This window comes from Barbus barbus, assembly GCF_936440315.1.
Source record: "Barbus barbus genome assembly, chromosome: 2".
In the NCBI taxonomy this organism is placed as follows: Eukaryota; Metazoa; Chordata; class Actinopteri; order Cypriniformes; family Cyprinidae; genus Barbus; species Barbus barbus.
In genome coordinates, this window is record NC_136730.1 from 4,336,802 (window position 1) to 4,360,186 (window position 23,385).

A 23,385-nucleotide genomic window follows, 5' to 3' on the forward strand; every position below is an offset into this window, starting at 1 on the left:
TATATATAATCCTTATTAAAGCATGTACACAATTATTACAACTATATACATCTCAGAACACGTGTTACCAAAAAAGCACATCAATAAATAATGTTTATACATATTCCTTTGTTTTTTGGTATTGTGCCAGCTGGGTAAAACTACAATTCACAAGTTCTTTCAGGATCATTTCAGTAGCATATATAGATTTGGAAATGTTGTTGTGTTTTTATCATTTTTGTTTCATTAGTTTTCATTGTATTTAAATATGTCTATTATAAAATACCATTTTTATTTTAGTTTTTTAGTACATCGAGCGAACTAAATGAAAAGGAGAAGTGTTGCCTTGGAAACTAACTGAAATAAAATATATATTTGATGTCCTTTCAACATTTAGTTTATGGTTTTAGTTAACTATAATAACATTATATTAATAACATATATGTGACCCTGGAGCACAAAAGCAGTCATGAGTAACACAGGTATATTTGAAGAAATAGCCAAAAATACGTTGTTTGGGTCAACATTATAAATTTTTCTTTCATGCAAAAAAATCATTAGGATATTAAGTAAAAATCATGTTCCATGAATATATTTTGTACATTTCCTACACTAAATATCTCAAAACTTAATTTTTGATTGGTAATATGCATTGCTAAGAACTTCATTTGGACAACTTTAAAGGAGATTTTCTCAATATTTAGATTTTTTGCTCCCTCAGATTCCAGATTTTCAAATAGTTGCATCTCAGCCAAATATTGTAAGATCATAACAAACCATACATCAATGGAAATATTATTTATTCGGCTCTCAAAAAAAAAAGAAAGAAAAAAAGACGCTTATGACTGATTTTGTGGTCCAGGTTCATATATATATATATATATATATATTCATATTTAGTTTAGTTTATACAGTGTTCAAAAGATGGCTTGGCTTTTGTCTGTTTTCTGTGATACTTTACAAACAGATGTCTGATAGCATAAATAATACTAACTGCACTGTAATCAATATTGTAAAATAAATAAAACCCCGGTGAATTTTCCGCGCAGTAGCGGAATCCCGCCGATAGAGGGCGAGTCTCCCAGAAGCCAAACATAAACCCGAGGATGACGGTATTATTCCGGAATGGCGAGCGCTCGGACACCGGGATAGCAGTGCGATTAAAGACCTCCAGATCACGCATCTTTGGGAAGCAATATCAACGCTAAACATCCACGCAGCGAGGACCGAGGCGTCCACGGATCAAATGAATCTCGCTGGCCACCAAACGAGCGCGTGCAAGTCACCACAATCCGCACAATAATTGCGCCCCAAAAACGAAAGCGAGCCGGGTTCGTCGCACAACGCGTGCAGAAGATCGCGTCTGGGATCGCGTTGTTGCTGCGCGGCGCGCTAGCGCTCCACCGCACGCGTGAAGGTGACCGGCCGCGTCCGCCGGAGTCGCGCTCTCCTGCGGCACCCGTCTGTACGCGGCGGCGGGGATGCGATGCGCTCCGTGCGGCCTCGCGTTCAGCGCGTCTGCTGGAGGTTTCTATGGCTTCGCGCCCTGCTCGTCATTGCAGGAGGTGTTTGGAGGAGTGCATCTAGCCTCGCTGTCACCGTGAACCTTGCTAATCACTTTTACGCACTTTATTCGTGCCCCATCCCTGCGGGTTATATCGTATTCTCCAGATTTTGGATTTGAGACGCTCAGCTTGTATTAGCTCTAAAGACTACAATAACCTTGCTATCCGTGGGACCAGGTGACTGTGAATCATCTCGATCTTTAGACACTGAAGGCACATAATACTCAGATGAAGCTGTTGACAACGTCTTAGTGTTTAAATCGACCCGTAAGTGTGCGAAGATGACCCAGTGCTCAGGAATCTCCCCCTTGAGATAATACGATGTATGGATCCTAGTTTATGACACTAAGTATTTGTGATTGCACTGGGTTTATGTGGATATTTGGAGTTTGTTTATTAAATGGCACGATGCTGGTGAGGAGGACCACTGTGTTTTCCCGAAAGGAACTTTGACCCCAGAAGCAGAGAAAGGACAAAACTCTCCTGAAGGAGTGGACAGAGGGAATATAACACACCCTACACTAATGAGATGATCTCAGACTGATATAACATCACTACACACACAAACACAGCCATGAGTCTTCGACAGCCCACCTCCACGCTGGACAGGTGAGATCGGTTTCTGAAATGACCTTTAGACCGATACCGATTGTTTTTATGAGACACACAGAAACTTAACTTTCAGGGACACAACACATGGTAGTATTATTTACTCATTCGTAATCTTGGCTAGTATTATTAACGTTACTTCAGCAAGTGTGTCATTTATTAAAATATACTGGCATACTTGTGAATGTAAACAATTTATAATCAGACTAAATATTCTGTGATATAAGTATTAATTACTAATTGCCGTAATGGAGATAATGAAAATATCTGAAGGCTGTTATGAAAATTAATGTTAAAAATAAAAATATGACATGAACTCATAAGATGTTAGATTATGATTATGACGCAGCATTGTTATTAAAAAAAAAGGAGCATCTGAAAAAGAATAGCTGCCTGAGGTGAAGCTGACTTTATGCCAATAAACTGTTCTCTATGATATTAATCAGATAACTTAGATACATTACAACTTGTATCTGCACAAAAGGATGCATATGCCAGTGAACTCAGTCAATATCGGGCATTGCATTTGAGCATGAAACTAAGCACTGGTAAGCATGTTAATAAATGTTCATATCCCAACGCGTCCTATATTAGATTAAGCAGATATGTATGTAGCTGACCCAGACTTCAAAGCCAAGCTTCTCTCTCGCCTCACATCTATACTTTTACCATGCATTCAAAACACAAAGTAAAATGGGAAATATGCAATATATAGGTACAACTTGAAAAAGTGGGGTTGTCTTATATTCATGTCAATACAGTAAAATAAATCTCTTCATATAGGCTAAACAAAACACCAGAAGGGCTGGATGAAAATGCAGATTCTCTCTCTGACAGCAGGTGGCGCTTATGGAACAGCAGCAGATATTATATTAACATGCGTTATACAGAGACAAGTTTAAACTCTTCTGATGACAGGAGGGATGTGCAATTAATCGAATTGGATTGTCATGCGCATCTCGTCAGTAAAGCCGGTTCAGTGAGTGGCAGTAAATCTCCATCACCTGCTTCCAGATGGAGCGGCAATTACTACACAGAGCTGTAGTTCACTGACGAGCTGCGCCTGCGATATTGAACGTGATATTGCGTAGCTTGTCAGTGAACTACAGCTCTGTGTATTAAATGCTGCTCCGTTTGAAAACAGGTGATGAGATTTATTAATAATCACAGAACCGGCTGTACTGATGTTATTTGATGTTATTCAGTATTACGTATGAATCAGCATTACATCGGCCGTCTGCAAAATTAAAAACGTCATATTGATCGACCATTATACTCAAAATCTGCCGTTTTTATAATTTTTAAAGGCATGAGAGATCTGTCTGAATGACTTTCTGTGATAACTGGCTTTAGCTTAGGTGCATTCAAATGTATCATTGATGCAGCGTCACTTAAAAGCAGCTCTTTTCTGTTACCGATGACGCTGTAGACGTAAAATAACACGCATTTCTGGCAGTTTTATCACATGCACGTGATTTTAAATACTAAGTAGATCTTTACCTTTTATTAGTTTAAGGATGACTAAATAAAAAGTTTCCAGATTTATCGGTAGACCTAATATTTAAGTATAAATGTGTGATTATCGCAGTTATTGAAACTATTTCCCAGATTTGACTGTAGTTTTTACTTGAACGTGGCACACAAGCAAAATCATAGTTTCCATTGAATACACAGGCTAGCTTGCAAGGGTAACATTAGGTTCAGACTGCGTCTCGTCATCGTGTCCTCTGTCTAATAATACAGGTTTTTCCATTCGTCCAGTGTGCCTTAGTTTCCTTGTTGCTCTCTTTACGCTCTCGCTGCATCAGTTTCTGTTACAGCTGTGTGTTTGTGTCTGAGAAGATCAACATCACAAGTTTCACTTCAGAAATTCATATCCATGTTGTCTGTGTGTGTTTCTGTCTTGTTCTGTCTCAAGATCTTTATCTCTCTTTCCCAATCGCTTGTTTTTTCCCTGTGCGTCCACTTCCTGTTTGTGTCATGTGACCGCAGGGCAGCCATTAAGAAACACACACACCTGCCCAGGTATGACGAATCAAAGTCAAACCCAGCACACGACATCTGTCAGTCATTAACCACAGATTTCCGGTGCGGTTGAATAATGATGTTTATTAAACCGCTTTTGAGCCGTCAATTACACAAGCCTCTTCCACCATGTGCTTATTTAGGAGTTACACGAGCTATAAACTCATTCACACGTCTTTACAGTCCGTCTCATGTTGACTATTTGCTCTTTCTTTGCATTTTCTCTCTCTTTTTCTCCCATCTATCTCACTGTAATGCCTTCCTTCTCTCTTTCATGCTTCCTTTTAGTCCTTTTGCTGCTTGGTGAGTCTTCTGGTGTTATTTTTGTGTTGTAAATAGTCGCAGACCATGCTGAAGTCTATAGATAATGCATGTTTTGTTTTTTTTCCAATTATAGTAAATATTGTGTAACAATAGCGTAGGTAATATGTGTAAAATATATTATTTTTGTGGCTGTTTGTCACTAGATATCAATATTTGAGTTGATCATTGAAAACACAACCACTGTTATCTAATGCTAGCACTGATGTGAAACTCAGGAATATGTCTAAGGTCCTTTTACGTTTTGTTCAGACTTCAATCTTGTTAAATTCACCAATTTTCAGTTTTATTTTGCATCATGCATCAATTGTTGAATGCAAATTCTTATTCCCTTGGTTTTTTCTAGTCCTCTGTCCTTTTCTCCGGCTCCCTGGTCCCTTAGTTGTCCATTTCTTGTTGCGTTGAGCTTGAAATCTCATTGTTTTTGTCTGCTTTAGGTTGAGCAGTTTGACGTTAGGAGATTCGGAGCGCAGGTCGTCTCCTGGCCAGCAGAGGGAGACGCTTTCTGATCTCTCCTCAGACAACACAGGTAATGCACCTCAAGCTCATATGCAAATGAGAATAATTAAATGAAGTGATTTTGTTGAATTCCTCTTGTTTGTTTCATAGGGACAGGTTTAGTCCAAAGATGTGTGGTTGTGCAAAGGGACAATCTGGGGTTTGGCTTCACCGTCTGTGGCGAGAGAATCAAACTCGTGCAGAATGTTCGGCCAGGTAACAAACACACCAAGCTTTTCTCTTTAAAAATTAATACATTTATTCAGCAAGGATGCATTAAATTGCTCAAAAACACCAGTAAATTCACATAAAATGTTACAAAAGATTTCATATTAGTGCTGTCAAACGATTAATGGCATCCAAAATAAAACTTTGTGTTTACATAATGGAAATGTGTGCAGTTTACTGTGTATATTTATTATTTATATCAAAATGCACACACGTGCATGTATATATTTACAAAAAATATGATGTTTATATAAAATATAAAATATATTTATAGATAATATAAATTATGTGAATATAAATATAGAAATCTAAATGCATTTAAATATTTTCATAATATATAGTGTATGTGTGTGTATTTATATATACTTAAATATACACAGTACACACACACATGTGACCCTGGACCACAAAACCAGTCATAAGGGTCAATTTTTCAAAATTGAGATTTATACATCATCTGAAAGCTGAATAAATAATATTTCCACTGATGTATGGTTTGTTTGGACAATATTTGGCTGAGATACAACTATTTGAAAATCTGGAATCTGAGGGTGCAAAAAAATCTAAATATTGAGAAAATCTCCTTTAAAGTTGTTCAAATGAAGTTCTTAGCAATGCATATTACTAATCAAAAATTAAGTTTTAATATAGTTACTGTGGGAAATTTACAAAATATCTTCATGGAACGTGATCTTAATATCCTAATGATTTTTGGCATTAGGGCTCGAATTGAGGGGGGATGGCATCCCCCTGGTCGAACAAAAATAGCAAAAAGCATCCCCTCTGTAAAAAAAAACACCCCCCCCCCCCAACCCCATCCCCTTTGGATTATTAATTTTGTGTATTACGTAAAACTTACCATGCACATGAAATGTTAAAAATGCTCTACTTAGGATCATTTATGAACTAAATAACGGCGATTGGTCAATCAGAACTTGGTACTGTAACGAGCTGCGCACAAGTGGAAACAATTTCATTATTTTTCGCAAAAAATGGACAAGGTATAATTTTTCCTTGAGTAGAATTTAAAGACATTCTCCTGACATAGTGTATGTGTGACTGTGATTAGAATACAGTTAGAATGCCTTTATAATTCCAGCAGTGAAACAAAAAAATACCCAAGTATGAGTTTTTATGTTTTTATATTCATTGCACAAGCAGTGTATTTTTATATCAGCACATGTCATTTTTAATTTTATATAACAGTGCATAGCAACACAGTGTTTCACGGTGAAACCTTTTTAAAATTTAGACCAATTTTGTAAACATTGTGTAAAATTAACCGCAGGACCCGACCACACCATCCCCCCTGAAATTTTTATACAATTCGACCACTGTTTGGCATGAAAGAAAAATCAATAATTTTGACCCATACAGTTGGCTATTGCTACAAATACACCTCAGCGACTTAAGACCGCTTTTGTGGTCCATTACTATCATAATAACCTGCTTTGTGCTCACAGGTGGAGCGGCGGTCAAGGCTGGAGTCCAGGAAGGAGACCGGATCATTAAGGTATTCTCCATCACAACACGTTTTCCATTGTAAACCATAAGTGATACTAATTTAATTAATAATTAATATAATATTTGTCGTCTCTGTTTGCCTTTCAGGTCAATGGTTCAGTGGTTTCGTCCATGTCTCATCAGGAAGTGGTAAAGATGATCAAATGTGAGTTTTGTAATCCAGTACATCTAGTTTTTGTCATTGTAGAGACTGTCAGTGCTGATGTGTGTCCTCTTCCTCTGATAGCCGGGACGTATGTGGCGTTGACTCTTCAGGGCCCGCCTCCTTCAGTCGCATCCGTCCCGCTTCAGCCCCTCCCCACTGACCTCTTGCCCAATCACAGGGCGGCACCGGGTGAAGCCCCGCCTCCTCCACCCACGCCTCCCACAGGAAGCAGCACCCCGACTCAGAGAATCACAGGACCCAAACCATTACAGGTGTGCCATGTTTTAAGCTTTTTCATGACTTATTTACAGCTGTAGGGCCCTCAGTTGGCTATATGTTGTATATATTGACCTGTGAGTATTAAAGCTCAAAAAGATTGTGTGTCTGTGTGAATGAGGGGCATGGTTTTATCTACTACACAAACTCATGCATGGATATTTCTGATATAAGACAACACGAACTTCTGCTCTGAGAGTCAGTTTACCAGCATTTCTCCATTTCATTTGAGAAAAACTGTCTTCAGACATGCACCCAAACTTAAAGATCCTCTACAGCTCGACAAAATAAAAGTTTGGATTTACTTGAAGAAATTATGACAGAAATATATTACAATAATACAGGAAGATGTGCTTCTCAAAGAAATAATAATACATTATTTTTAAGGAGTATGTCAGTGTTTTACTTTAACTGAAATCAATTGATTATTAAGATTTAATTAAGCCATTACCATGAAATCCAGATACAAGTTGAATGGAAAACATTAACAACAGATGCCCTGATTAGTAAACTCCTCCATTTTGCTGCTGTCCATGATTGGCAGGACCCCGAGGTGCAGAAACACGCCACAGAAATCCTCAGAAAGATGCTGGAGCAGGAGGAGGCGGAGCTACAGGTACCAGATCAGTGCTAAACATGAGCCGAGTCCTGTTTAAACCCATCATTAATGATTTCTCACTACAGAACCTTCTGGAGGAACGGTCTCGAAACCCCTCGCCTTCATTAGAGGAGCGAATAGAAAGTGCCAAACGAAGAGCCAATCAAGTGCGAGTGAAGATCCAGCAGGATGTGGTGAGATTTGTGCCGAGTATAATATTTTCTGAAAACTTACTCGCTCTCAGTTCATCCCAGATGTAGACGAGTTTGTTTCTTCATCAGATTTGGAGAAATGTAGCATTGCATCACTTGCTCAGCAACGGATGCTCTGCAGTGAATGGGTGCCGTCAGAATGAGAGCACAATAATTCATCAGTTAACATCTTCTGAAAGCAAAAGCTGCGTGTTTGTAAGACATAAATCCATCAGTAGGATGTTTTAAATCAATTGCTTTTGGTCATAACACTTCCTCCAGTGAATTAGCATTTAATAATTGGGATTATCCGGGTCTGACAAGTAATTAAATTAAAGGACCAACAAGAAACTACCGTTTTATTATGTGGGCTAGATTTAAAGGTAGAAATAGTTCACTTTTTTTGTTTATTATTCAGTGTGAACCTGAAACTAGCCTAATCAGGGTGTCTTGATGAATTAATTAGTTGTTCAATCCCTGCTCTGTTTCAGGACGGCACTCGCTCAGAAGCGGTCTCTAACTATCTGACGGCTGGAGAAGGTCAGTTTTCGTTAATAAAACACCAGTCTGGCGTGATTCATCAGCTGTAACGGCGTTGTGTTGTTCTGTTTTCGCAGGTCATTTATCGCTGGACTCCAGTGAAGGAGATATCGAGGTGAGTTTCAGTCGCTTTACAGCTTTTAGAAGCGACTCCCATCAAAATCCTATGTGTGTGAATAGAAGTGAAGCGTAAAGGTCTTTGAATTTCTCTTCCCGAATTTTTGCACGTTAAGAAATAAATATGTCCTCATGTTGTCAATCACGTTTACACACTGCCTCTGAAACGTTCATCCGGCATAAAACAGTTCGGACCGGGTTCGATTTCCTGCCTTTTCGCATCCGTAGCAAGCATTTTGATGGGAACGGATGACAATTACGAAAAGCACATTTTCAGGCTTGGTGTACAAGGATCTTAATGGCTGGTTTCCACCGAGCGGTACGGGTCAGTACGGTACGGTACGGTTCGGGACCGAACCCCCTGATCCAGCTTGTGTTTCCACCGCCAACAGTACCCTTACTTGATACGCGTGGTGTATGCCGGAAAGTAGCGATCGATGATGAAGCACAACAATCAGCACTCTGCCTCTTTTAAGTGAGTTTTAATGAACAATAATAGCTATTCAGTCCAACGTATGCTACAAAGTCAGCGCTGTACTACGGTAAAGTTCAGATAATATATGTTTGTGCTCAGGCAAAACGGTATGACCAGGAACAAATAATAGATTGATGATGCCACGAATGCCTGTTAAATACACCCAAAACGACTTGTATCTCATGTTTAATCAGTACAGAGACATCAGAGCCAGCGGTAAATGTCGTCAGGACTAGCTGCTCGAGGCGGACACATGAGCACGGAGCGCCCACTGATCGCCCGGAGCTCCGAAATCAGCATAGCAAGCTTAACTAATAGGTGCTATCTTTATAAATAAACCACAGATTTGAGTTTTAAACAACTACGTTCTCTTAAAACTTCATTTCATGACAGAATAACAGTAATCTTTTGAAAGGAGGAGCTTTATCCCCTTGTATCATGCAAAAGTGGCGATTCTGGTAAACCAATCAGCTTCTGCTGTGAGTTTAGCTCCACCCTTTTGGTACCCTTTGCTGTGCTGGGTACCCCGATGGAAGGGTAGCAAAAAAGTGTTACGGTTCGCTATTTTGGTACCATTCACAACTTCTGACAGTGGAAACGGACATAACTGCATACCGTACTGTACTGAACCGGACCGCTCAGTGGAAACGAGCCATTAGACTCAGATGAGCCCATCCATCTACCCAACTCCCCCCCCCGGTCTGTGTCTGTGTGTTTAGGTGTGTGAGAGTCCCTTCTCCTCCCCCTCCACCTTCCTCAGGACCCCTCTGCTCCGCCGGCAGGGATCCGACACACACACCTCAGACTCGGTGAGACACACACTAGATCCCCGTCACACACAGCAGTGCTCTGTGTTCAGCCTGCTCTGACTCTCTTCGGTCTCTTCAGGGAGGAAAGACGCAGATCATTGGGCCGGAGGAAGAAGAGGAGGATGATGGCTATTCGCTCAATGAGGTGAGAGAGTTTCTTATTGTATATCTCACAGTATACAGCAGCGTCTCCCAAATTGGGTTGATGGAAAGCCAGTGATTAATTTAATAATTTAAATAAAAAATGGTGAAAAGGTGAAATATTTTATTATTAATAATTAAAAAAATCTAATAAACAAGCTTACTAATAAATGTGAAATATTTGATTAGTTTAAAGTGCATGACCCCTATCCAACAGAAACAAATCGTGAATATGCTAATTTATTGTTAAATTAAAATATTTGAAATGTATTAATTCAATTCTAAATATATATTTTAATAATTGACACATTTTAGTGTCATCCAATTATTTTATTTGAAGCAAATATTTAAAAAAAAAATAATTTTTGTTTTGCATTTCGGTTTAATGTTTTGAGTAAAAAAGTATTAAATATCTTGGCGAGTGCAGTGTTGACATTTTCCTGTTGAGATCGTCTCTTTATAACCAGGATCCTACAATCAGTAAAATTACAAAAGCACATAACAGAAATGAAGACATACAAATGAAAGCTAGTCCTAAATTTTGTTCCCCTGGACTTGTAAGTCACATGATGTGTGCAGTATGTTTCAGGGACTGGAATGCAGTAGATCACATCTTTGACTCTTCATCACTCTTCATCACAGATGGACGGGCCGTTTCAGGACATAGAGCTGCTGAAGAGTCGCCCGGCTCACATGACGGTGTTCATGAGATACGTCTTCAGCCAGCTACTGGATCCAAACCCGCTGGTCAGTGCCTGCTCTTCATATGAAACACATCAAGGCTGTATCCACATGATCAGAAATACAGGAAAAAAACATTTTGTGAAATATTATGGCAATTATGGAAATATTATGGCTATTTCAGTATACTTTAAACTGAAATTTATTCCTGTGATGTAAAACTGTATTTTCAGCATCATTTCTCCAGTCTTCAGTGTCACATGATCCTTCAGAAATCATACTAATATACTGATTTATCATCAGGGTTGGAAACAGTTTTTGCTGCTTAATATTTTTTTGGGGACCTTTTTTGAGGATTCTTTGGTTAAAGTTAAAAAGTACAGTGTTTTTCTCATAAAAATACTAATTAATTGGAAGTTGCCATCTCCTCCAACTTACTGTCAGTGGGTTTTTGCCCTCAAACTTAAAAAGATCAAATTTGGAATTCGAATGAAACCCGACCTTTTTATTAAATCTTGGAGTCCATTTCTGGAATACTTTGGAAAAGCAGATTCTGGATAAAATGTGTTTTTTATGTTTTTTTTTATTTTATTATAATTTTCTTCTTGCTTGTTTAGATGTTTGTTTGTATGCTTATATTATTGTGACTATATGTTTATATTAGGGGTGTAACGGTACACAGATATGAAGGTTCGCTGCGTACCTTGGTTTTAACGCTACTTTTCGGTATGATTTGGGTACAGCGGGGAGAAAACTAAACTTTTTTTATTTAATTATTATTATTATTTTTTTTACCATTATTTAGCAAGGATTTTAAATGGATAAAAAGTGATAGTAAAGACTTATATTGATAGAAAAAGATACAATTTTGAATAATTGTTTTTGTAATATTTTTAACTTTTTTTATTCTTAAAAAAAAATCTAAGAAAATATCACAGGTTCCAAAAAAGCAGTGTATGTAATGTGCTTGTGTATTAACCACAGCTCAGTGAGAGTACGTGGCTGTATGAGTGCAAATCTGACCCTGGAGCACAAAACCAGTCTGAAGTCGCTGGGGTATATTTGGAGATGGTCCTCACTGCAGAACACAAGATCCAGGGGGCGTGGTTGGATCTAAATCCAACTCCTCCCACCTTACATAGACCTAAACCTACCCATCTCCACCCCCTGATCCCTAAACCTACCCATCTCCACCCCCTGATCCCTAAACCTACCCATCTCCACCCCCTGATCCCTAAACCTACCCATCTCCACCCCCTGATCCCTAAACCTACCCATCTCCACCCCCTGATCCCTAAACCTACCCGTCTCCACATGAAATTGACACGTATGACTGGTTTTGTGGTCCAGGGTCATAAATGAGTTTCTCACGTGTGTGGTGTTGTTGTTGATGCAGCTGTTTTATCTGTCTGTGGAGGCGTATCTGGGCTCCAGCCCCAAAGACGCCCGTTCCCTCGCCCCTCAGATCTGCTCACACTTCCTGGACCACGATGCTGTGAGTATCTGATCAACACACACAACCCCAGCGCTGGTTTTGCTGCGTTTCTGAATGAACTTTTATATGTGTGTTTGTGTTCAGCCTGTGAAGATTAAAGTGCGAGAGGAGTTTCTGACAGATATAGGTGAGGATTGGTGCAGTTTTTACATCAGTCAGAGCAGCTGTGAGTGTGTAGGAGCTGTAATCGAGCGTGTGTTTGTTGTGTTTTCCCGTAGAGAATCGTCTGCATGCGCAGGAGGACATTCGAGGGCCGCTGTCTGAACTCCAGCAGCAGGTGCTTCCAGATATTCAAGACCAGCTTCAAGACTACAGGTGCGCCTTCAGCTTTAGTTTGAAGAGTTATATTGTAGCAGCTTTAACTAATATATTACTAAATGTGACCTGTGCTGGCACAATGAATTTTCAAAAAATTAGTTATTTTTATTTTCACATTCTCCACTAAAAGACATTGTATGATGTATTGAAGTTGATATTTGTAGCAACAGCTACTTTTTGGCAAATTTTTCTTTTATGCCAAAAATCATAAGGATATTAAGTAACGATCATGTTCCATGAAGATATTTAGTAAATTTCCTACCATAAATATATCAAAACAACTTAATTTTTGATTAGTAATATGCATTGCAAATAATCAAATGTAAGCAGAAGCAGTTCAATCAAGAGCAGCGAGTGATTCTCTTTTCTTTTATTGTTAGATTATCATTGAGACAGATACTGTTCTTGAGATGCTGTTGAAGCCATTTCTTGTAGTTATTCCACATTTGTTAAAGGCTGTAACGCACACAGCGGTGTATTCTGTGCTCTGTAGGGTGTGTGATGTCATGTTTTGTGTCATATGCGGCAGGAACAAGCAGATGATGGGTCTGGGCTCTCTGTTTGGAGAGAGCGACCTGCAGCAGTTAGACGGAGATCCTGTGAAAGAGCGGCAGGTGGTGGACAAACAGGTGCTGGCGCTCTGGGAGATCCTGTGAGTGACCTCTTCTGTTCAGTTCAACGGGAAATGAGTTCAGAGACATTAAACGCTCGCTCGCTTTACTTTGCTAATGCATGAAGCATCAGAGCATGCTACTCTGAAGACAAAAGTGGTCGTGTTCATGATATTTCATGAGAAATCTGATCTGCTTCCGATTCTTCTGATAACTTTTCTATTTAAATCATCAATAATAGCATATTTCTGTTGTTCTGTATTCTTATTAATAAGTTATTGTTATTATATTTCTATAGTATCATAGCAGTACTATTACTGTAGTAATGCATTTATTTATTGGTTTCTAACTTGGTAATAACATATTTTGACTTTATCCTCTAGTAATTGCAACTTTATTTTCAAAATGCTTTGACTTTATTCTCTAAACATATTGACTTCATTCTCATAATTTTAAAACGCCATCATAAATACATTTATCTATTGTCTTAATGTTTATAATTCTTCTATTTTCATATACTAATATTATTATTGTTTAGTCATTTTAAATGGGTTCCATAAAAACTATTTTGTGAATGTGACCTGAAACAATTGAAGCTTTTGTTAAAAGAAGAAATAACAAAAAAACAAACTGTATATCCTTCTTCCCCAGTATCCTCGTGCTAAAATTTACTTTAAATCCATATTTTAAATGATATTTAAAATTATATCTAAAAACATTTCTTGCTGGGGAAAGAGAGATGTTCTGTCCCCTTGTTTAGCGCTGTTGAGTTTGCATCTCTGGATGATAGGCTCTAACATCAGTGTTAGAAACATCCTATAAAAACAGCAGCACAGATTATATAGAGTCCCACTCACCAGCAGTCCGTTTGTTCAGATGACGCAGAAATAAAGTGAAAACGAGCTGGCATGAGTGACAAAGGTCCCGCATACGCGACACACCTCGACACAGAGCTGTCACATGACCCACAGACACAGAGCCAGAGGTCACATGACAGCAGTACACACAGCATGAGGCGTCTGTCACGGGAACCTCACAAAACACACCGAACCGCTGTCATATCAAAAACACTTCAGGTGTGTGTTTGTGTAAATACAGCCATGCTAACATGAGTTTTCTTTCCTTCCAGTTCAAAACACGAGGAGGACAGAAGGTATGGACCTTTATTATGTTGCTAGCACTGCTAAAATCTACTAAACGTTACACAATATTGACCGTTTTCCTCCTGTCAGTTCTTCGCTAGCGTCTGCGGTTCTTCTGTATCTCAGACACTCGGGCATTAAACTCCGAGACTCCAAAGTGTTTCCCGGCTTGATGACCGAGAAGGAAAAGTGGCTTCCATTCTTTCCTAAAGCTAAGAAGGTAAATGTGCTCTGTTTTATCTAATATATGTGACCCTGGACCACAAAACCAGTCTTAAGGGTTTTCAAGTCAATTTGGGGGTCAATCACAAAAGCTGAATAAATAATATTTCCATTGATGTATGGTTTGTTATGATAGGACAATATTCAGCTGAGATACAACTATTTGAAAATCTGGAATCTGAGGGAGCAAAAAAATCTAAATATTGAGAAAATCTCCTTTAAAGTTGTTCAAATGAAGTTCTTAATGCATAGTACTAATCAAAAATTAAGTTTTGATATATTTACAGTAGGAAATTTACTAAATATCTTCATGGAACATGATCTTTACTTAATGTCCTAATGATTTTTGGCATAAAAGAAAAATCTATCATTTTGACCCATACAATGTATTTTTGGCTATTGCTACAAATATACCTGTGCTACTGATGACTGGTTTTGTGGTCCAGGGTCAGATACAGATCGTACTGTATCTGCATAATGTGCTTCATATGTTCATACGCAGCTGAGCAGCGCGAGACGAGAGAGGGATGGAGACGACAAGAAACGAAATCCCATCCTGAAGTACATCGGCAAACCCAGAAGCACGACCCAGTCCAGTAAACACTCTCTCTCTCTCTCTCTCTCTTTCTCACACACACACACACACACACTCACTCACTCACTCTCACACACACACTCTCATACACACACACACTCACTCACTCTCACACACACACTCTCATACACACACACACACACACACACTCTCTCTCTCACACACACACACACACACTCTCATACACACACACTCATACACGCACACTGTTGTTTCCGCTCGTGTTTAAGCCCGTCAGTCATTCAGGGATTATTTTGAACCGTTTTCTTTAAAACTTTAGTTGGAAATGCTGTAGTTTGTATCATTTTCTGTTTGTTTTTCCTCATCATTTGTTTGTTTGTTTATTTCTCCAGCGTTCCATGTTCCTTTGTCCCCCTCTGAAGGTACACATCCTTTTACAAACCTGGTGAAAACACTTATCTTTTAGTATAATAATAATTATTATTATTTATTGATTTTTATTTACGTATTTATTTACAGGGTTTTTGTGAGTCTTACAAAAAAGTCTTAAGACTTTCTCAAACGAAGGTCTTAAATGACAGCAGAAAGTCTTAAATTCATTGTCATGTTATTAAATGTTACATACACTGCAAACAAATGAAAATCGTCCTCAGTGTTTAGCCTTAAATCAAGAAGATATGAAGGCTTGTTTTCTGAGAAAATGAACAAAATTAAGTGAGTTTATGCTTAAAACGAGAACAAATATCTGTCAAGAAGTTATGAAAATTGTCCCTTTGAATTAAGTAGATATTTGTGAGCACACTGGCAGATATTTGTCCTTGCTTTAAATATAAACTCATTTCATTTTGATCAGTTTTCCAGAAAACAAGACTTTATCTGATGTCATTTTTGCTTTTCTGCTTATTTTTCCTTTTCATTTTGTCAAGAATCTTTAAAAAAAAATTTTTAATAAAATGCATTTATAGCTCTTTTTTTTTTACATTTACATTTACTCATTTATCTGACGCTTTTATCCAAAGCGACTTACAATTGCTATATATGTCAGAGGTCGCACGCCTCTGGAGCAACTCAGGGTTAAGTGTCTTGCTCAGGGACACATTGGTGTCTCACAGTGGATTCGAACCCGGGTCTCTCACACCAAAGGCATGTGTCTTATCCACTGCGCCATCACCACCCCCTGTTTGTTTGTTTTTTGGCTGAAAATGATCCGAAATCAATATCTGAGCAAGTCCATAACCAGCCAGTGTTCAAAACTATCGCCTTCCTTTAGCCCGATTCACAGAAGTGAGCTTATAGTAATGTTTTCTAATTTGAGTGGTACAGGTAGGTCTTCGCAGGAGATTGGAGCATGGCACTGAGTCATTACGTCACGTCTGTAAACATAAAGAAGTTGTCCCGGCTAGCAGGCTATTGCTTGTGAGGATAGTTTATAGTCTTTTCTCACAGCAGCTGGAATAATTAAACTGATCATTTTGATGGCGGACTGTGATCCAGAAAGGATTGTGTGTTTATGAAACTCGTGTGAATGAAATTAAATTATATTGCAGTTTTAAATGTGCTTCTGAGTACCGATAGCCTGAGATTACACAAGATTTGTATTTTAAAGAAAAGCCGTTTGAAGGGAGCATAGTTTGCTTTTTGGGTTAAAAGGCATGAAAATTAGATTAGACTGAAATCTACACGCTAATACACACTATACTCATATGTTTTGTCAGTTCGTCCGGGCAGCGTGAGGAACATCATCCAGCAGTTTGAGAATAGTTCAGACTCTGTTGAAGACGGTGATATTGAGGGACAGACATTGTCTTCCAGCAGCTTTGGAGACGACAGCGTTGACAGGTTTGTGTGTTTCAGGCACTAATAATCAGAATATTATAAACTTATTTGATTTTAAGATCATAAACACAACATGCAAATGTTTTGTATGCAGTTACTTGTCAGTGTTTGTTAATTGCGTTTGTTTATTGTCTTCCTCAGTCCGACTATCTCGGTGCGTTTGGCTCGCAGTGAGTCTTTGAAAGCTCAGGGGGAGGGGCGTCGGCGAGGGGGCGGGGTGGGGGCGGAGTCTGTCCCCCGTTCCCGTAGCGACGTGGATATGGAGGACTGTGAGGAGAGGGAGGGGCCAGGGCTGAGACAGTTACATCACAGCGCCTCGTCCTCAGCCTCCAGCAGCTCGGCACGGTACACACACACAGCTAGGAACCTGAAAACCTACACTGCGCTTTAATCATTTTAATTAATAGTTTTTTTTTAAAAAGACATTTCTGGTTATCAAGGCTGCATTTATTTCATTTAAAAATTTAGGAAAAAAAATCATTTATAATAATGATTTTCTATTTTAATATACTGTAAAATATAATTTATTCATGATGCAAAGCTGAATTCTCATCATCCATTACTCCAGTCTTCAGTGTCACATGATCTTCTGAAATCATTCTGATTTGTTTTCAATGTTGGAAACCGTTTTTGCTGCTTAATATTTTTTTATGAAACCCGTGATACTTTTTTCAAAATTCTTTGATGAAGAAAAAGTTAAAAAAGAACTGAATAATGATGCTGAAAACTCAGATTTGATCACAGGAATGAATTATTGTTTAAAGTAAATTTAAAATAAATTAATTTAAATTTTTAAATAAATCTTTAAAAAAAGCATTACAAATCTTTATATATATATATATATATATATATATATATATATATATATATATATATATATTAGTGTGTGTGAACTTTCTATATTTATGGATTTATAAATATACACAGTATATATTTTTTAAGTATGTACATTTATTTACATGTATATATTTATATTCATATAATTTGAATTATTTATAAATATATTTAAAATATACACAACATATTTTTCTAAAATATATACATGCATGTGTGTATTTATATATACATATATTATGTAAACAAACTTTTATTTTGGATGAGATTAATAGTGATTTAATCGTTTGATGGCACTAATATATATATATATATATATATATATATATATATATATATGTATATATGAAGATTTCATTTTCAAAAATATATAACTCAAAAATAGTTTTCTTCATTGTGCATTCCAATTAATCTCAATCAGACTGCAGTTGGGTTATTTTGATTGGGTAAAAAAATACAGCTAACTAACACAATAAAAACATAACAACATAATAAAAAACACTATTTTTGAAGTTATCTGTTTTTGCAAATAAACTCTATATATATATATATATATATATATATATATATATATATATATGTATGTATGTGTAAAATATAGATATATGTAAAATGATACATACATTTTTAGTTTAATTTGTTGTGGTGTAAGTATTATATTTTGTATTATTTCAGATCTCTGGAGAACCCGACGCCGCCGTACACGCCTCGATCTCAGCGCAGGTGATGCAGCGCCGCTCTCTCTCTCTCTCTGGTTAGTCTCTGTTCGTCTGTCTCACTCTCTGCTGTCCGTCTGCAGGCTGCTGGACGCTCCGCTGGCTCTGTTACCTGACGCTCCGGCTCTGGACGAGGATGTGATCGACTCGCACAACTGGCAGGAGACTGTGGAGCCGCACGTGCTGACCTCACTCTCCTCACGAGAGATCGACCGGCAGGCCGTCATCTACGGTACACACACACACACGCACACACACACACACACGCACGCACACAGACACGCGTGCACGCACACACATACGCAACACACACACACGCACATGCACGCACACAGACACACACACACGCGCACACACACACACACTCACGCACACAGACACGCATGCACACACACACACACACACACACATACGCAACACACACATGCACGCACACACACACATGCGCACACACACACTCTCTCTAAAATCAGTCTTCATGCCACGCTTGCCTGACCAATTCATCTCAATTACACTTTTACACTCAATTACATCTTGCATTTGTCTTGCATCTCAAAGCGTGTCTCATCAATTCACATCAATACACGTATGCCAATTTAAAGTAGGCCATATGGAAACCCGTTTGAAAACAGTCATTTTGCAGTTAGAATTAAAGAATTAAATGCTTTAACAAAAATCAGAGCAACTTTTATTTTAATTGCATTTAAAAATTTATGAAAATACATCAAAATTGTTTGATTTGATAATGCTTTGATTTGGATAAGCACATTTCAACATTTTAAACTCTGCTTTTAAAACTTTTCCATTCTTTATTTGTGTTTTAAAGGCATTACTGAAACTTTATTTTTATTATTTGGTGTGTGTGTGTGTGTATATATATCAGAAGATAGGCTAATGAATATTATTTAGGCCAAAATCGACCTGTTTTTAGCAGAGCTCCTGAAAGAGGAACTGTAAAAATATATTGATATGGTTTTTGGTACTTATACCGCAAATATATATTCTTAAGGACATCAAAACCTAAAATAAAACTCCAGAAAGGTGTACAATATGGGACCTTTAATAAATTATATTAAGCATGTAAATATGTCATCAAGAATGTTAACTGGCTGTGAAATCTCAGTACTTCCTCGAATTAATAAGCAGCCCAGGGTGAAGCATAAACTGTGTGAAACACGAGAAGCCAGGGATGTTTTTAACTCCGATAGGGATATTTTCCATCATATCCGTCAGGCGTCTGTCAGCTCTGTTTCTCCTGAGGCGGCCCCAGACATGTCTTTTCCTCATTCTGAGGCTGAGATGTTACGTTTGAGACATCTATGAAAACTACACCAAAGTGATTATGATCTCAGACGGCGTCAAGCCTCAGACTTCAGCGTGTTTATGGGTAAAATAGAAGAGCGTGAGCAGTTTAGGAAACTGTAACCTAAATCTAAGGCTGTTTTGAGACACACACGTCCTGAGATCACTCAAAACTGACTGTGTGAACAGTTACGCTGTCACACCCTTTAATGTCACATCGTTTAATTTATACCTTCTGTTTCCATCCACCTAGATGGGATGTTGCACAAAAAAGCCAAGATGCTCAAAAAAATTATAATATTTAATAGTTTTTTTATAAAAACTTAATATTTTTTTTTATGCACTCAATTGAGGTGAGCTTTTTTTTTTCTTCCTCTATCTGCAATTTTTATGCTGTATCTCAAGATTGTTCCAAACATCAGGCATCCGAATGCAAGATAACGTCTGTGTTATTTATCATATAGGGGAAAAAAGTCTTTAATTTTTGCTATCGATACGTTGCACCAGTTTCCCAGGAAGTGACAAATTTCCTCTTTTGAACACACAACATGGAAAATAGTTAGTGCCCTGTCCTATTATAGTAAAATACTCATAATGCTACAGATAAAGTACACTAACCTACATATTGCAAATAACACCGTTTTACTCAAGAATCTTGTCTTTTCTGTTAACATGGTTAGCTGCTAAGCTAGTGTACTCTACACATAAGCCTGTAGAAGGAGTTTGTGCTTTCATTATCATAACATCATATCATTTTACACGTAATATTTTTGTAAATAAAGTGATAAAACCCATTGGCTTACATGTATAGTTTAGTAGTTTTATTTTAGCGTCGGACACGATTAATTTGACATCTAATGCTTGTTGGTCTGTAGAGCTGTTCACCACGGAGGTGTCTCACCTGCGGACGCTGCGGGTTCTGGATCAGGTGTTTTATCAGAAGATGCAGAGCGTCCTCAGTCCAGAAGAGCTGTCCTGTATCTTCCTGAACCTGCGTCAAGTCTACGAACTACACGGTCAGAAGTCTCTCATGTCTGCCTCTGCTTTGGCCGTGTATGATCAGCTCTACTCCTGTAGGGTGTATATGCATGCGGGATGGAAATTATAATAAGACGTGACTTAAAAACTTGATTTGTGTAACAAGCTATTTCACTATAAAGCAAAATATGAACTTTGGATGCAATCTGCTCAATACTGTGCCAAATCTGCTCTTTTGTAAGAATGCATAAGTGTATTACATAAGTACTAATGTAGTTTTTCTATCCAGCGAGCTTATGTGAGGCCATGAAGAATCGCAGGGAATCGCCGATCGTTCAGGGCATCGGAGACATCATGCTGGCCAGAGTGAGTCTCTCTCTTGTCTTTCACTCTTTAAGCTATGAGAATAGTTCATTCAAAGATATATATATATAAAAAAAATTCTGGAAATGTCCTCACTCCCAGTTCATCTAAGATTAGGATGAGTTTGTTTCTTTATCAGATTTGGCGAAAGCTAGCATTGCATCAGTGTCTCAGTAATGGATGCTCTGCAGTGAATGGGTGCCGTCAGAATGAGAGTCCAAACAGCTGATAAAAACATCACAATAATCCACACCGCTCCAGTCCATCAGTTAACATCTGGAGAAGATGAAAGCTGTGTGTTTGTAAGACACAAATCCATCATTAAGACACTTTTAACTTCAAACTATTGATTCCAGCTAAAATGCATGTCCATAATCCATAACTTTCCAGTAAAAAATTCATCTTGTCTTGAATCAGGAGAAAAATCTGCGCAGATCAAGCACCAAGAGTTAATGGACTACTGGAGGAAGCGTTATTATAGATTATGGACTCATATTTAGCCGGAAGCAATTGGATTGAAGTTAAATATGTTGCATTGACGGATTTGTTTTTTACAAACACACAGCTTTTGTGTTCTCAAGACATTAACTGATGGACTGGTGTGGATTGTGATGTTTTTATCAGCTCTCATTCTGACGGCACCCATTCACTGCAGAGCACTGATTGCTGAGGCACTGATGGAATGCTACATTTCTCCAAATCTGTTCTGATGAAGAAACAAACACATCTTGGATGACCTAAGAGGGAAGACATTGTCAGCAAATGTGAATTTTTGGGTGAGCCAGTCCTTTAGAACGAATGCTTTTGCTCATGAAGCGTATGAGTGACGCAGTATGTGTGTGTTGTAGCTGGAGGGAGAGGCTGGAGATCAGTTTGAGGAGCAGGTGTCTCATCTGTGCAGTCAGCAGAGTCAAGCGCTGGAGCTCATCAAGAACAAACAGCGCAAAGACCCTCGCTTCGTACACCTCATACAGGTAACGCATGCCTCAGAGCCTTTCCAGATCATCCATGGGTCATACGAGTGTGTGTTGACGCAGTGTGCTGTTTGTCAGGAGTGTGAGGCCAGTCCTCACTGCCGCAGGTTACAGCTGAAGGATCTGCTGGTGGCTGAGATGCAGCGCTTGACCAAATACCCTCTGCTGCTGGACAACATCATCAAATACACAGAGAGTGAGTGAGCACACACAGATCACTGATGAGACGCTGCATTCAGGATGTGCTTATATACCTTGTACTGCTTGATCATATATGTGACCCTCGACCACAAAACCAGTCATAAGGGTCCATTTTTTTAAATTTGAAAATCTGGAATCTGAGGGTGCAAAAAAATCCTAATATTGAGGAAATTGCCTTTAAAGTTGGCCAAAATGAAGTTCTTAGCAATGCATATTACTGATCAAAAATTAAGTTACAATAGGAAATTTACAAAATATCTTCATGGAACATGATCTTAATATCCTAATGATTTTTGGCATAAAAATCTATAATCTTGACCCATGCAATGTATTTTTGGATATTTCTTGAAATATACTCCAGCGACTCCAAGGTGAAGTTATTGGTAAAAGATTACTATGATGATGATAATCGGTTATATTTGGTGTTATTATTATATACAATGTAATTATTTTACGACTATACAATATTACCAATTACGATATCATTAAGATATATAATATTTTGTATTTTTTAAATGTAAATGCTGTTCTTTTGAACTTTCTATTCATCAAATAAAATCCTGAAAAATAATATATCACCGTTTTCACACAAATATTGTGCAGCACAACAGTTTTCAACATTGATAACAATCAGAAATGCTTCTTAAACAGCAAATCAGCATATTAGACTGATTTCTGAAGGATCATGTGACACTGAAGACTGCAGTAATGATGCATCACTGGAATAAAGGACAATTTAACACAAAGAGAGCAGTTCTGTTAAACTGTGATGCTATTTGTGCAGTGGTGTCTCCGGACCTGCAGCTGCTTCAGAGAGCACAGGCCCGTTGCCGTGGGATTCTGCAGGTCGTTAACGAGGTCGTCAGGGAGACGGAGCACCGGCATCAGCTCAGCCAATACCAGCGCAGGCTGGACCTGACGCCTCTGGAGCGGCTGGTCAATCCCGTCGCAGCACAGTTCAAGGTGCGAGCCGCCCCATACGCCTCATTATGACGACGCTAGCATCGCTCTTCATGCTGTCTGCTTCCCTCTCCCACAGAACCTGGATCTCACCACTAAGAGGATGATCCACGAGGGGCCGCTCACCTGGAAAGTCAGCAAAGACAAAGCCATCG

At 38.3% G+C, this 23,385-nt stretch overlaps 1 protein-coding gene across 4 annotated transcripts in view; it reads left to right on the forward strand.

The window, feature by feature from the left end:
• Positions 1-1,053: 1,053 nt before the first annotated feature.
• Positions 1,054-23,385, forward strand: part of LOC306888503 (rho guanine nucleotide exchange factor 11-like) — a 32,369-nt gene continuing 10,037 nt past the window's right edge. For 2 of the 4 annotated variants that reach the window (XM_079446851.1, XM_079446852.1), the window contains exons 1-31: positions 1,091-2,153; positions 4,937-5,028; positions 5,109-5,213; positions 6,689-6,738; positions 6,837-6,894; positions 6,976-7,166; positions 7,715-7,786; positions 7,855-7,962; positions 8,451-8,499; positions 8,577-8,614; positions 9,811-9,900; positions 9,980-10,045; positions 10,684-10,788; positions 12,119-12,217; positions 12,302-12,344; positions 12,436-12,532; positions 13,065-13,187; positions 14,276-14,299; positions 14,379-14,508; positions 15,013-15,106; positions 15,459-15,488; positions 16,782-16,905; positions 17,044-17,247; positions 18,412-18,459; positions 18,536-18,684; positions 20,630-20,770; positions 21,022-21,098; positions 21,944-22,069; positions 22,148-22,265; positions 23,055-23,233; positions 23,310-23,385. In XM_079446851.1, coding sequence (XP_079302977.1) covers positions 2,119-2,153; positions 4,937-5,028; positions 5,109-5,213; positions 6,689-6,738; positions 6,837-6,894; positions 6,976-7,166; positions 7,715-7,786; positions 7,855-7,962; positions 8,451-8,499; positions 8,577-8,614; positions 9,811-9,900; positions 9,980-10,045; positions 10,684-10,788; positions 12,119-12,217; positions 12,302-12,344; positions 12,436-12,532; positions 13,065-13,187; positions 14,276-14,299; positions 14,379-14,508; positions 15,013-15,106; positions 15,459-15,488; positions 16,782-16,905; positions 17,044-17,247; positions 18,412-18,459; positions 18,536-18,684; positions 20,630-20,770; positions 21,022-21,098; positions 21,944-22,069; positions 22,148-22,265; positions 23,055-23,233; positions 23,310-23,385 — 2,941 coding nt within the window. In that variant the 5' untranslated portion in view covers positions 1,091-2,118. Of the gene's footprint in view, positions 2,154-4,936; positions 5,029-5,108; positions 5,214-6,688; positions 6,739-6,836; positions 6,895-6,975; positions 7,167-7,714; positions 7,787-7,854; positions 7,963-8,450; positions 8,500-8,576; positions 8,615-9,810; positions 9,901-9,979; positions 10,046-10,683; positions 10,789-12,118; positions 12,218-12,301; positions 12,345-12,435; positions 12,533-13,064; positions 13,188-14,275; positions 14,300-14,378; positions 14,509-15,012; positions 15,107-15,458; positions 15,489-16,781; positions 16,906-17,043; positions 17,248-18,411; positions 18,460-18,535; positions 18,685-20,629; positions 20,771-21,021; positions 21,099-21,943; positions 22,070-22,147; positions 22,266-23,054; positions 23,234-23,309 lie in introns of all 4 variants that reach the window. The other 2 variants (XM_079446849.1, XM_079446850.1) reach the window with 2 other exon arrangements.